We start from the raw sequence: 15,125 nt of genomic DNA on the forward strand, positions 1-15,125 counted from the left end.
TATTATAATTATAGAGGAATGAACCTACATACTTTATTCTTCCATAATAATATTATTAACTTAATAATAATATTATAAATTTCTGAAGTACTTAATTTTAAAGTAAATTTCTCCCAAGAGCCTTTAGCTAGACAACTTTGAAGAGTCTACCAAAGGCATCCCTAATAGCATCTTGTAACAATGGCTATTGTATCTCTGTTTCTGATATTATCCCTGCAGGAAAGCTCAGGGCATGATTGAAAAATACACAGTTGAGCACAGGGATCTAGGTAGCCTTCTGAATGATCTGTTTGATCCGAAGTTAGAAATTAGTATGCCTACAAAGAGTTTCTTAGCTGGGCTTTTAGCCTGCGCTGGAGAGTCTACTCTAGTGGCAACTGTGAGGCAGGTGTTCTGAAAATCTTTGAAGGAAGGATAAAGACCAAACCAATATGTGGGATGAGTGTAAATGAGCTATATGCAGATAGGTCTATTCCCATCTCCCATCCAGAAAACAGGGGGCCTGAGGTCTTACACAGGAGTCCTGGTGGTGCAGTGGTTAAGCACTCAGCTGCTAACTGATAAGTTGGTGGTTCAAACCCACCAGCCATTCTGTGGGAGAAAGATGTGACAGTCTGCTTCCGTAAAGATTCACAGCCTTGGAAACCCTAAGGAGCAGTTCTGCTTTGTCCTGTAGGGTCACTATGAGTTGGAATTGACTGGATGGCAGTGGGTTTCGTGCAGGTGATCTTACAAAATGGGAGACAGCTGTCTTAGTACCATAACACTGGAAGAAGCAAGACTTCAGGATACATGTTTCTACCAAACCTCTAGCCAGGGCCATATCTTTGGTAATTGTGTCTGCAGATCTGTTCTTATCATTGTTTATAATAGGGTCTCTTGAAGGAGTTGTTATATTTAAACATTTGGGAAGTGATAGCTCATAAGATTAAACTTTTCAAATGGTTAGTTTCTTCTGTGAACTCTTTCATGTGCTACGTCAACAGCCTTGCTTGAAGCCTTCTGCCAGAAATTGGCAGGGGACTTTTTCGTGCCTGTATTCCTGATACAATATCAAAAGCATTTTAGTGTAAGTATATGGTGGCAGCTAAGGAGAAATCTCAGCAGTAGTGGTTTTTTTTGTGTCTGTGTGTGTAAAGCCTGTTGGGTCTCTTTCTGTTTCTGTTTCCCTGGTTACAGAGGTAAAGCAGGAATTAATATCATACCCTCAGCCTCAGAAAACATCTGTACCAGCACTGTCAGAAAAACAGCCCAACCAGCCCCCACGGTCAGCTGATAAGGAACCTGAATCCAAGAAGTGGGAAGAAGGACAAGAACCACGCTTGGGGCACCAGAAGAGAGAAGCAGAAAGGTATCTGCCTCCTTCTCGAAGGGAAGGGCTTGCCTTCCGAAGAGACCGAGAGAAGGAGCCATGGTCTGGGGAAACACGCCAAGATGGAGAGAGCAAAAGTAAGTGGTTTGTTAAGGCATGTACCAGTTGGAGCGTAGATAGCCTATGTTGTGGCTAGAGGCCAGCCACTTGCCCACTGTAGTAGAACTATGTTCAGCCTTACAGTATAGGCTGTTGCTTTCTGTTGGTAATCTATGTCCTCTGAATAGCAAATGCCTGTACAATGCAGCAAGTCATAGTTTTACATTTCTAAGTTTTGATTTATGAAAAGGAAACTATGCAATATTTGACTAGCGTTTTATAGAACCAGCCTTGCTAGCACAGAGTGCATCTACAGTCATCTGTAGTAGAAAATGACAGTCAGGGTCTTGGAACTTCAAAAATTCACCTCTCTCTCTCTTTCCTTGCTTCTCTCCCATTTATGCATGGTTTGTCAGCAATCATGCTGAAACGCATCTATCGTTCCACTCCACCTGAGGTGATAGTGGAAGTGCTGGAGCCCTACGTCCACCTTACTACTGCCAATGTCCGCATTATCAAGAACAGAACCGGCCCCATGGGCCACACCTATGGCTTTATTGACCTCGACTCCCATGCGGTGAGTTTCCTTCACCTTGAAACGATCTAGCAACGACTGGCTATAGAACTCTCAAGAAAGCTTGAGGGACTTCTTTATCACTTGAATTCTCATGTGTTACCTGGTAACATAACCCCTCTTGTTCTCTATATTGGGTTTAACATTCACTCAGGTGAGGTAACTACCCTATAAGTTAGAACTCTGAGTGGTTTTCCAGTACCATTTTTGTCTTGTGTCATTTACAATTTCCAGTTAAAATAAAAACTAAAACTTAGTTACTTGTAAAGAATTTTAGTGCTGAACCCCTTAATCTATCAGTGAGTTTTCTAATTTCTTAGGCATGTTTTTCCCGCTCACTGACAGTTTTGTATTTGATAATAACAGAACATTTCCTCTTTTTCCTCAAAGTATTGCTTTAATAGAGTCTCATGGCTTGAGTTTTTAGCTGTTGGACCCTTTTCTATGAAAATGAAGTGAAGATAGTAATGAAAATCATTGGCGTTTCTTAGATTTCTTGCTCAAAAATCACAAGGGATTTTGTAAACCTGATCTGATACGATGACAATTGCAGCCGAAGAGAAGAGGATTTGAATTTCTCAAATTTGTACCAGAAACTGAGCTTCTGTCTACTCTCTCGTCAGCCCTTTGTTAAGAGTTATCAATTTTTGCTAGTGTGCTCTTACTGCTAAGCAACCAGAACATAACATTTAATAAATTTCTCTCTCTAAAGAAAAACCCATGCTCAGTTCTTTTTCAAAGGACATAGTCTTTTCTCTCTTTGAGTTCAAGTGTGTTTTTGATTCCCCAGGAAGCTCTTCGTGTAGTGAAGATTTTGCAGAACCTTGATCCACCATTTAGCATTGATGGGAAGATGGTAGCTGTAAACCTGGCCACCGGAAAACGAAGGTAAGGCAGAGGGCTCAGGCTCCATTATGCTGCCCCTACTTGAGTTTTTGGAAGAAAACTCCCATTTCAACTGGAGAGACAGAGATAGTAAGACATGACGCGTTCCCGGTGTGAGGCTCTTCAGATATGTAATTATCCATTTTCTTGGTCTGAAGGTTGCCTTGGTCTGACTCTAGATTTGTTTTGCTTCTTAAATAATGGTAGTAGATACTTTAGTCCTTTTCTTCTTGACTGCCTGGTATCATTGGACCCCAAATGATGGTACAGTCTTGGATGTACCATTCTCGATATGGAATCCTAAGACAATGCTGACCTGAACTCCCCCACTTCCTGACCTTGTTCATACCCCATAGCACTGGGAAATTCAGTCCTCTTTACTCCTTCACTCATCATCCTGGGAGTGGCAACTGGGAAGCAGTCGCATCAGAGAAGCTAGCTAGCTTACAGAGAATGGGCAGATCTTGCTCTATCACCCTCCACTTGGTCACTTATGGCTCTGGCCAGTGGCTTTGTAGGAGTCCCACTGCTTCTCCCCTCATATGTCTCTGGGCCACCAGACTTGTTTGATATCTGAGTTTGTTCCTTTCCCTGCAAAATGGATAAAAGAGTTTCTCAGTCAATCTGTAGAGTTAAGGTAATTTTATTCACTCCTTAAGTGCCTTTTGGCAGCAAGCTCATGACGTATTGTGGTGTTGTTACAGAAATGATTCTGGGGACCATTCTGACCACATGCACTACTATCAGGTAAGCTTTAACAGCTGGGGCATGCGCTGTTGAAATCTCAAGTGACTGAAGGAGTGATCTTGAATCCTCTCTAAAAATTGACAGCAATCACCAGTGGGTGATTGGTAAGGTAAATGGCTGTTGGATAGTTGCCTCTTTTTTTCTGATAGTTGACTTTTGAATTCCATAATTTTCACTTGCCTTTCTGTGATAGGGTAAGAAGTATTTCCGAGATAGGAGGGGAAGTGGCAGAAATTCAGACTGGTCTTCAGATTCAAATCGACAAGGACAGCAGTGTAAGTAAACTTCGTTTTATTTCTGTTGTTCTTTTTGGCTTGACTTGCTACTCGTTACTTGAAATCTGTGTGATCACAAAGTTGGCAAGAGATGCTGTTGACTGGGGATGCACATCCAGAGAGTGCACTGTCTGCGGGTTCTTTGGCTATTTTGTTGGCCAGCCTTGTTCTTGGGCTATTCCTGGTGAGCCCCCAGTAAGGACTTCAGTGGACAGGGACTAACATTGCCTCTGATTTCATTCCCTCTAGCATCATCTGACTGCTACATATATGATTCTGCCACTGGCTACTATTATGACCCCTTGGCAGGAACTTACTATGACCCTAACACCCAGGTGAGTTTTGGCCTTTATGTTTACTTTGTCAGTGTTTCTTTTGAGAAAAGCATCTGTAATTTGTTACTTCAAGGATTTTTTTCCCCCTGGATTCTCTGGATGCTCATTGCATCAAAAGTGGAAGAGTTTAATTCTATGGAAAGTTAATATTTCTCCATTCCAGGTAGCTGTTCTCTTGCACTATCCATACCTCTTATCTAGCCTGGTGTTTTTATAAGGCTAGCTCTTGTATTGAGTTTTATTTATTCAGGTGGATTTTAAAGATGATGGCCTTTTGTTAACTGTAGCCTATATGGAAAATCGATGCCTTGTGGCATTACAGGTAAGAATGGTGCTGCTCTTGGAAAAGTGAACATTGGGTGGTCTGAATGTGTCCTGGGCTCCTGGAGTGGGTTTTTAGATTCTCTGACATAGACTCTTCTTAGGCTTGTCAGTCAGATAGCTATTCTTTTCCTCAGAAGGGAACTGTCTTCCTTAGACCTGAAATTGCTGGAAAACTGAAACATCCTGTAGACTTACCTGTTTCCACCTGTATCACAGCAAGAAGTCTATGTGCCCCAGGACCCTGGGTCACCTGAGGAAGAAGAGATCAAGGAAAAGAAACCTACCAGCCAAGGAAAGTCAAGTGGCAAGAAGGAAACATCTAAAAGAGATGGCAAGGAGAAGAAAGACAGAGGTGTAACAAAGGTAAGAGGACCTGTGAGTCTGCTGTCTTTTTACCAGATAATCACAGGTTAAAACGAAAGAGTCATGGACGGAGGAGATCCAGGTTTAAGGCATAAGGTTACTCGAAAAGTACTGTAATTACCTGGTGCAGGCAGTCGCCTGTCCCTTACAGACCCATGCTTACTCTCTGCCTTTTACAGATGTGAAAACTATGGACCGTAGAACAAAGTGACTGAGCTCAAACCCCACCACCTCAGCACCACATGTTTTCATTTTCCACATCCCTTTTTAGTGCTTGACTTTGTATACACATTTCCATAGGTGTGGTTTCTTTATTCAGTTGTATTTTATTGTAAGTATTTTTCCATGTTTCTGTAATTCTCTTTATAAGTATTATTTTTAATGCTTGATCCACAATAAACCTGTGCCCTTATTTTCTTTATTATTCCTGTGTTGACTGTCTCCTGTTTCTACTCTTATACTGTCATAATGCAGCACTTAGCATTTTATTTGTTTTTCCTTTTAAATTACTACCCTGTATTAAGGATCAGAGATGATGAACATTTTTACATCTCCTGATATAAAATCAAATTATTTTCCAAAGGATTATATTGAGTTACCCTGACACCAGTTATACATTAGTAAAAATGGATAAATTTGTGGTTTAGTTTATAACTTACCTTTTTTTACCTTCTAATATTGCTATTGGTTTACACATATATGTAGAGAGAGGGAGAGAGAATGTGTGTATATAAAAATATAGAGTATATATATGTGTGTGTGTTTATGTCTCTCAACTTAGACTTTAGAGTCATACTGGCATAATATGTGGATTCTGGTTCTCCCACTTAATCTTTCTAATCACGTTTCTAATCATTTGTAAAATGAAGATATTAATGCCTATCTGGAAAGATTTTAGTAAAGGCTGAAGAAGGTAATGCATATAAATGCCTCATCTGGTGACTTATAGTAATCACTCAGTATATACTAAATGTTAATTTTTTAAAGGTTCTTTATTTCAAAATCACTATAGCAACATTACAGATATTTTATAAACTGTGAAGTTTGGAAAATCAACCTCATTTCAAAATAATTAACTCTTACCCAGTTTTTATGAGTGAGTATCATATAAGAATTACCTCTGGCTTTGATCAGTTTCAGGAAAATGCCAGTGAGGGGAAAGCTCCCCCAGAAGATGTCTTTAAGAAGCCCCTGCCTCCCACTGTGAAGAAGGAAGAGAGCCCCCCTCCAGTAAGGCTTGCCTGGTGGCCTGGGCTAGGGCTGGTTCCGGGTGGGAAAGGAAGCTCAAAGGCTCATGGTAGCGTCTATCGTAACCATGCCTTTGATTTTACCTTACTTAGGAGCTGGGTCTGTCTGCCTGGGTGCTTATCCTTCAGCAGCTTTTAGTCCCCATCCTAAATCCCCTTTGCTACAGAGGTTACAATGGTCTTGATGAAATCCAGTATAATTTCAAATCATCAGTAGCAGTATTATCATGATAGCTACCTTTCCTTTCCTAAATGGATCATAGTGACTTGGAGGTGTTTATTACGTCTTCCTCTGTGTAACTTGTAACTTTTTAGCTCTTTTCCTATTTTCTGTGCCAGTTCCCTCTCTCTTCCATCTCACCATTCTGTTGCTAGAGTAACTTCTAAGAAAACCTCTCTGGCCTGTCTCTGTGAGCAGGGAGCAAGGTAAACTCAAGCCATGTTCCTTCCACCTGGGAAATGAGCAGTGTGGTCATGGGGCCCATTTTGAACCCAGTTCTCATTATTCCAATCAAAAGAGCAGAAAGAAGTGAGATACCCAATATCAGAATATCCAGAAAACTGGCCCCAAAGTACAGGTTGAGTTTGGTATTGATCCCTGGCCGCCTCCTTCCAGCCTAAAGTGGTAAACCCACTAATTGGTCTCCTGGGTGAATATGGAGGAGACAGTGACTATGAGGAGGAAGAGGAGGAGGAGCAGACCCCTGCCCCGCAGCCTCGCACAGCACAGCCCCAGCAGAGAGAGGAGCTGACCAAAAAGGAGAATGAAGAAGACAAACTCACTGACTGGAATAAACTGGCTTGTCTGCTGTGCAGAAGGCAGTTTCCCAATAAGGAAGTTCTCATCAAACACCAGCAGCTTTCAGACCTGCACAAGGTATTAAGGGGAAGGGGCCTTGGCCTTTCAAACTTTTGAAACTTATCTTTGATGGGAATAAAGAAATCTTCTACTGCATTTCCTCAGCCTACATCATCCCCCATGCCTATAATTAAATAACTCCAATTCAGGAATGAATTGCTCCTCCACTTTTTGTTCATGAGTTGCTCTACATTCAGAGCTGTGCCTGCTTTTGGAGAGCTTCAGTGTGTAACCCAAGGCAGGCAGCGCAGCTGTGGCTGGAACACCGAACACAGAGGGGTGTGCTGAAGGCGAGGAGAAGGAGTAATGGGAGTAGGAAGCTCATGTGTTTGTTGTCTTAGCTCTGCCATTAGCCTAACAATTTAACGTCAGATAAACCCCTTCTCTTTGGTACTTGGTGCCTCCCATGGATTCATCCATCTCTGACAGTGTGCAAAACCCCAAAAACCCATTGCCATCTAGTTGATTCTGACTCATAGCGACCCTATAGAACAAAGTAGAACTGCCCCATAAGGTTTCCAAGGAGCAGCTGGTGGATTCGATCTGCCAACCTTTTGGTTAGCAGCGGAACGCTTAACCACTGCACCACCAGGGCTCCTAACAGTGTGTTTTTCCCAAAGGTAGATCAAATTCTGCCATCTCTTCATGTAGTGAGTTATTGGTGTAAGCCATGGCACAACAGCTATTCTTGGGGTGTCAAATTGATATACACTGGCTCTCCCTTGCAGGCTGCTAACCAAATAGTTGAATCCACCAGTTGCTCCATGGGAGAAAGATGTGGCAGTTTGCTTCTGGAAAGAGTTGCAGGCTAGGAAACCCTATGGGGCAGTTCTACTCTGTCCCATAGGGTTTCAGTGAGTCAGAATCAACTCGATGGCAGTGGGTTTGGTTTTTTGGTTTAACCAAGGAGCCAAATTATGGATAGATAAAGCCCCTCGATGTACCCATGTTCTCAGTATAATTTGTTTCATGCTCATTCTTTAGCAGATGTTGCAAGAACAGGTGAGGGGATTGGATTTCGACTTTCAATACAGAACCGCGTCTTAAGGAGCTAAGACTTTGGGTTCTGTATTTGGGTTAGGCACGCCTCTTCTCCCAGCTGCCTCTGAGGAAGCTCTGCAAAGCCTCTAGGACTCTGAGAAGGTCCTCCTGACAGTCTCTGGAACAGACTAGCTCCCAAATCCCTTTGACCTTCTGTTATTCTGAGTCATCAGACTGACACATTTGAATTTCAGCTCTCTGGTGAAAACGCTAATAAATGACTGAAGAAATAAAACAAAGTTGTCAGGAAGAAGGAGCCAGAGATCTGGTGAATCCACAAACTGAATTGGCCCTAGGACAGTGGGAAGTGGACTGTAGCTCCTTTCCTTTCCTTGGAGTGATCCAGTGCAGAGAATCACCTCTCCGTACAATAGCTGCTCTGGGCTCTAATCTGTGTGACAAGCCAGTATTAGAACCTGAGCTTCCATTGGTGAGCCTAAAGCAAGACCAGTTGGGGATTGTTGCTTGCAGGGTGCAGGGATTATTTAGGAGGGTTGGTCAGTGAAAAGAGCTAAGTACCTAAAGCAGCCATCAGGAAAAGTCTAGAGGCATTTCTAGGATCCATGTTTTCTAGATCTGTACTCATAGAACCCCTCTCTTCTCAGCAAAACCTGGAAATCCACCGGAAAATTAAACAGTCTGAACAGGAGCTAGCCTATCTGGAGAGAAGAGAACGGGAGGTAAACTTCGGTAACCTGTTACTCCCTTGGCCCCAACTCCTTTTGCTTTCTGGTGTAGAGTTTGTAGGCTATGCTAACCCTTCCTTACAGGAGGACAGAAAACAAAGAAGTCCCAAAGGTGGTGTATACATTTCTCAAAACTCATCAAACGCTACATTAAAATGGGTGCATTTTATTATTTGTAAATTATACCTCAATGAAGTTGATGTTAAAAAAACATGGCATTGGGTTCTCCAGGTGGGCCCAGTAAATAGCAGTCCTTTTTCTCAGCTTTTGAATCAATTTGAGAAGATCAAGGAGTGGCATGGAGTGTCATGAGGAGGGTATTGGATAGGGCTGCTGAAATAGCATCTTTTACTGTTAAAGACTAAGTTGGAGGAAGTAGCTTAATTGAGAGCCAAATGAACTTGCTACCTAGACCACACAATTAGGCAGACACACCTGCCTGATCACAGCTTGGGGCCAGTCTTCTGTGATGGTGAAGAATCTGCCTGTGGAGGCCTATTGGAGAGCCTGCCTTTCATTGGAGGAAAAAAACAGCTGAGCCACACGTGCCAGCTTATTCCTCCCAGTTTATTAAAGGAGTCACTATTTTCTCAAGAACAGTGCATGAAGGGGCAAAAGATTTGAGGAGTTACACCAGTTGAGCTCCCTTCACAGAAATATCAAGAATGGGATAAAGCCTCCACATACCTACCCCTTGCCAAAGGGAAGCTCAGGTCTGCTCTTCTGCTTACCAACAGGGCAGGTTTAAAGAAAGAGGAAATGATCGCAGGGAAAAGCTCCAATCTTTTGATTCTCCAGAACGGAAACGGATTAAATACACCAGGGAAACTGACAGGTAAGCCTGGAACTCTTCACTTAGCCTAGGCCTCAAGGCCTAATGGTGAAATCATCTCCTTCTGCAGCTGTGCTACCGCTTTCTCCCTTAGGGAGGTAAGATTAGCAGAAGCAGGTTCTGTCTGAACTCCTTGAGCATAAGGCCCACCCCAGCCTTTTGAACTACCTGTTTTTACACAGGGAATGTGTGTGTTTGCATAGAGGATTGGCTGGCTGGTTCACCTGCTTTGTTCAAAGTCAGGGCTGGAATGGCCATAGTCAGGAACCCTTTCTTTCCTCTTCAGTAATGGTGTAACCTCCTATGGGGCTGATGAGAATGTAACATTCTTGGGATTTTTCTCTAGTGAACCTCCATTCTCACACATGAGTGCTGAATTGGTGTTTGGTGCTGATACAGGTGTGTGATCTCAAGCTTCCTGTACCTATTTCCAGCCAGATAGTTCCCAAGTGGTGAGCCCAGAGTTAGTCAGAATCTGTTGATAACGACTGTATGCAGGCACTGCACTAAGTGCAAGGAATATTCAGGTGAACAAGATCTAGATCATCTTTGACTGAGCACAGAATAGGGAAGGCTTAGGTGATGATGAGTCTCATAGGACAGACACAGAAATCCAGTGGGGAAGGGGAGGACATTTCAATTAGCAGAAACTGCATACACCATGGATGAAGGAGAGAGCGCTCAGGACACATTTGAGGAGTTGCAAGTCGCTTGATTGGGCTAATGGTTCTGGGTATGTTGTTGAGTTACAGGAGATGAGGCTGGCCCAGCAGGCGGGGCCAGTTTGGGAAGTTCATATACCTTAAACGACATGCTGTCACCTTGAATGCCATGCTGAGACTATTTTAAAGGCAGTGGTGGGTCATGGAATGATTTTAAGCAGAGTAGTGAGCATAGCTTTGCATTTTGGGGAGACTGGTAACCGTGGGGAGGACATATTTGTAGAGAAACTAATAAGGCAATTTCATTGTGATTTATTCAAGGGAGAGATCATTGATTGTCTGAGGGAAGACTGTGAGTATGGGAAGCAGAGTGGTTTAGAGAAAGGTATCAAATTCACCAGTCTTGGTGATCAGTCTAGGGAGAGGGAGAAGTCACTGATGATGCCCAGGTTTCTGCTGGGTAACCAGGAGGATGATAACAGGCAGTGAAGACCTTGAGAGGAAAGGAGGAAACAGGTGATGAGAGGGTACATGAATGGGAGGAGGAGGCGTGGTAGTTTACAATGAGAGGACTTGAGTAGGTTTATGAGTAGCACCAGAGTAGGTCGATGAGCAAAAGAACCAGTAACCAGAAGAGTTTGTACCTGTGGGGAAGGGGGAATGATTGAGGGAGCAAGGTCCCCGAGGAGACTGGACAGGGTCTAGAGCCCTGGCATTCCAACTTACTTGACCACAGCCCACAATAAGATGTATTTTCGTTTCATGGCTCAATAATCAAATGTGTGTGTTTGTGTGTGTGTGTGTGTAAAAGTCTTCATGAAATAATACTTTCTTACTATGTGAAATGAACTCTGTTATTTCTGTTCTAATCTAGTCTGTTTTCATTTTTAAGAAGTGTTAGGGTGGGACTACCGTATTGCTAGAACATCCCATTGGGGCTTTCTCTGTAATTTGACAGACACTGGACTAGGACAAAGGTGAAGGAGTCAACTCTAGACAGGAGGAAGAAGGCTACTTTAGCCCTGAGTCAGTGGGAGGAGGCTTAGGCTGGGTGCAGAAAGAGACCCTTCTCCATTCTCAGCACCCTTCACAAGCACTTCTCCTGGCTCTCCTCCTTCTTGGTTTTCTTTCCTGCTCCTCGTCCTTTTCTGGATAAGTCCAAGTGTTCTCCAAGACTCTTCCCTCGGTACTCCTTTATTCTTGCTGCTGTACTCTCTGACCTGGGCTGTCTAAGACCTATCACTAACAAGCTAACAAATCCTGTAGTTCCATCCCCATCCCAAACCAGGTGTATGTTTTCTGAGCTTGTAATCCATTTTTCCATTTGCCTTCTGGGAATCTCCTCTTAGAGTCCAGACCTGCTAAACCTCCTATGTTTTATTTCAGATTAGTAGCATCATAGCATCACTCTGTACCTGGTCTGACCCAATCCTTGTCCTTTCTCTCCTGTATCCACTAAGTGGTAAATCCCTAATTAGTCTCCTTGCCTCCCATTCTAGCTCACTTCCAAACTGGACTTTTTACTCCCAATCTTTGCTTCCTCTATTTTTTAGTTCATTCTCTACCCTGCCACCAAAAACCTTTGTAAGCAGAAATCTGCTCTTCTCACTCACCTCTCGTAAACATATACTTTGCCTAGAGGGAAGCCTGAAAGATGAAGTCCAGAAGCATGATTTGCCTTGGTGTTCAAGGCTGTTCACAGTCTGGCCCCAAGCATCCTTAACCTTTGTCAGTTCCTTCCACTCCTTTCCTGGACAGATTGTGTTCTTCCATTCTTCCTTGTCCCTGTCCCGCTTTCCTCCTACTCTTTTTCCTGCTCACAAACTCCTCGTTTGTCAAGACCCAATTCAGATGTACCCTCCTGTTAGAATTCCTTCATCTTTGGTAATGCCCTTGAGAGTTTGTGTTCCCATAGCAGATATCCACTGTTCCCACACCTGTGGCTGAGCTCTTCAATGTGCTGTAAGCAGCTACTGACATAGCCTTCTCACATCCTTCCCCACTAACAGGACCAAGTCTTGGTCATTTCTTTATTCCCAGGACAAAGCTTGGTGCATAGTTAGCAAGCGCTCAGAGTTGTCATTTAATATACCTTGTAGGAGGCAAATCTGAACCAAGAGAAGAGAGGTTTTTATTAGGCTCACAAGCAGGTCACTTTGAAAGTGATGGTATCTAAGTATGTCTGCTTCTTTTGCAGTGATCGTAAACCTGTGGGTAAAGAAGGTATCGACAATAGCAGCAAAGGAGGTTGTGTCCAGCAGGCCACTGGCTGGAGGAAGGGTACGGGCTTGGGATATGGCCAGCCTGGCTTGGCTTCAGCAGAGGAGGTGAAATGGTTTCCATCTTGTTGGGGGTGGCATGAACCTTGAATGTACTTCTAACTTCTCTCATTCTGTGGCCTAGAGCAGTGTAGCTGGGCTTTTTCCACTGCTGGTATAGGATATGAGAGCTCGGGAGTCTGTTGTCTGTCTTCATTACTGGGTCATAGCTAAGCATGCCGGGCCCTGTGCTATTTGGTTGGCGGTGGTGAGGGGGAGGAAGAAGCTGGAAAGAGGCTTACCTTACTTACAGAGTAAGCAGTGGGCAGTATGGGATTGAGGCAGATTGAGATTGAAGAATTGTTTGGTAGAAAGGACCAGGGAACCAGCAACAGAGGGTACAAAGGCATCTCTGAGAGTGTGTCAGCAGAGGTCTTTGATGGCTAAAATTTGAGGACCATAAAGTTAGTCTGGGTTACCGGGAAAGACTTTGCCCCTCATATTTCAAGACGAACCTTTACAGAAGATGATAAGGGGGAGATTGGTTTCTCTCTTTCTTACAGACTTTCTCATTTGTCTGATACTGCAGTCTATATATCCCATAATCATAGTGTCGCCATTCCCCTTACTCATCTTGGGTATTTGTTTAGTAATTAAACATTTCAAAAAGTTCTCTATCCTAGTCCTTATTGGTTCAGAAATGATTGTGGCCAAAGACCAGCCCTGAGGCTAGTTAATACATAGGGCCCACTTCACTGTTTGTCTTTTTTTCAGACTGAAGGCCGGGTGAGGGGACCCAGTGTGGGGACCGCAGGAAGAACTAGCAAGAGACAGTCCAATGAGACGTACCGAGATGCTGTGCGGAGAGTGATGTTTGCTCGGTATAAAGAACTCGATTAAAAAACGGAGACAAGTCCCACAGGACACACCCTCCTTCTTGTTTTGTTTGTCCGTCTCCTTTTGTTTTGTTACTGTTCTTGCTGCTAGAACTTTTTTAAATAAACTTTTTTTCAATGTGATTATTTTTTGTTAAATGTTTCTCCCGAAGATGGGTGGGAGGTGGAGCTGATGGTGGGAGAGAGGGAGTACCTTGATGTGGGCTCATTTGCGATAATGCTGAAATGGCAGCAAGTAGTACGGTGAGCCCTGCTGTCAATGTGAGTGGTTGGGTTGCAGTGACCTTTGAACCCTAGCTTTTGTGAGTGCTGTCAGATTTTTTAAAGTTATTTTTCTAATCTTGTCGATGAAAATTAGCGTCTCTTTATTGTTTGTTTTTGATAACTACTGGGGTTGAACATGTTTCCATGTTTGGTTTACTACTCATTAGAACTTTGAAAGTCCTCTTCTGATATCCCCATTGTTATGGAGACAGTGGACAACTTTTCCTGAGTGCCTGCTGAGTGCTCAGTGCTTTTACACATTCTGATCACCCGGACAAGTTGGCATAATAGGCTTTACTATTCCCTTCTAGCCACTGCCCCAGCTCCTCTTCCCTCCATAGCTAAAACTCTCTAAAGAGGTATTTGTACCCTCTTTCTCAGTTTCCCCACCATCATCACTCATACCATTTCACAGAATTTTGCTTCAAAAGTGAGGTGGTTTGTTTTTTTTCGTTTTTGTTTTTTTTTTTTTTCTCCAATTAAAAGGACCGTATTCTATGAACCCATTATATATATTTTTCCCAAATAATTCCTCAAGGTAACATGTTACAGTTGTAAGAACTGTAGTTTGCAGTTGTCTCAGGAAAAATGCTTCTTAAGAAGAGAACTGAGTGTTTAGAAGAGCATCTTGATGATGTACACTTTTCTGTAAAGGGCCAAAAAGTCAATATTTTAGGCTCTGTGGGCTAGATGTTCTCTGTCACAACTACTTAGCTCTGCTGTTGTAGTACAAAAGCAGCAACAGGCAATACATAAACAAAAGGTTGTGGTTGTGTTCCAGTAGAACTTGACTTACAAAAAGAGGCAGCAGGCTGGATTCAGTTGTAGTTTGCCAACCCCTGATCTAAGAGCATGATCTGGATGCATAAGGCAGGACCAAGGAGGATTGAATTGTACTCTTTTTTTTTTTTTTAAAAAAAAAAAAAAAAAGAAAAGGAATCTTTGGCCTACCTATTTGGAGGGAGATGGGCAGTGAGGGGTAGAAATATGCCAAGGGGAAAACTGGCCAGTGAGATACTTACAGTGACAGGAATGACAAATATGAATTAAATTTTGTACCATGCTGTGCCCAGATATAATCTCTTTCTCTTAAACTTTAATAAATCTGTGCACCCCTCAAAAAGGAAAAGAAAACAAAGTGAGAGCACATTGGATTGGAATTGAGAGCCTTAGGTTCTGGGCTTGCTACAACTAGTGCAGCATTACAGAAGATGGGCCGCTTGAGCCGTTCAGCCCCAGACAGGTACACTCCAGGAGTCCTTCTGGCTCTAACTGATAGTCTGCAGGTGTGTCTGTGGTGGTCTTCTGTCTCATTACTTTCTGTCTGCTTTTCACTGTGTAGGTCAAAACTCTTTTTGGAATATGGTCCAGTTTTGTCCTGAACCCACCAGACTAGGTTTTCCTTCTAACCTTGTGTCACCCTGCTGGGCCTAGAGTGAGGTCTGGGACACATTCTTGAAGACTGC

At 43.1% G+C, this 15,125-nt stretch overlaps 1 protein-coding gene across 5 annotated transcripts in view; it reads left to right on the forward strand.

Annotated features, from left to right (window-relative positions):
- The window catches only part of RBM6 (RNA binding motif protein 6), a 105,430-nt gene extending 91,164 nt beyond the window's left edge, over positions 1-14,266 (forward strand). For 3 of the 5 annotated variants that reach the window (XM_023727002.1, XM_023727013.1, XM_023727014.1), the window contains 13 exons: positions 1,180-1,449; positions 1,828-1,988; positions 2,776-2,873; positions 3,575-3,617; positions 3,811-3,892; positions 4,142-4,227; positions 4,768-4,914; positions 6,049-6,144; positions 6,778-7,038; positions 8,667-8,741; positions 9,485-9,582; positions 12,439-12,568; positions 13,274-14,266. In XM_023727002.1, coding sequence (XP_023582770.1) covers positions 1,180-1,449; positions 1,828-1,988; positions 2,776-2,873; positions 3,575-3,617; positions 3,811-3,892; positions 4,142-4,227; positions 4,768-4,914; positions 6,049-6,144; positions 6,778-7,038; positions 8,667-8,741; positions 9,485-9,582; positions 12,439-12,568; positions 13,274-13,399 — 1,673 coding nt within the window. In that variant the 3' untranslated portion in view covers positions 13,400-14,266. The remainder of the gene's footprint in view (positions 1-1,179; positions 1,450-1,827; positions 1,989-2,775; positions 2,874-3,574; positions 3,618-3,810; positions 3,893-4,141; positions 4,228-4,767; positions 4,915-6,048; positions 6,145-6,777; positions 7,039-8,666; positions 8,742-9,484; positions 9,583-12,438; positions 12,569-13,273) is intronic. The other 2 variants (XM_023727007.1, XM_023727008.1) reach the window with 2 other exon arrangements.
- The last annotated feature ends 859 nt before the right edge of the window (positions 14,267-15,125 follow it).

The sequence above is a fragment of the Trichechus manatus genome, unplaced genomic scaffold (assembly GCF_000243295.1).
Source record: "Trichechus manatus latirostris isolate Lorelei unplaced genomic scaffold, TriManLat1.0 scaffold00001, whole genome shotgun sequence".
Taxonomy (NCBI): domain Eukaryota; kingdom Metazoa; phylum Chordata; class Mammalia; order Sirenia; family Trichechidae; genus Trichechus; species Trichechus manatus.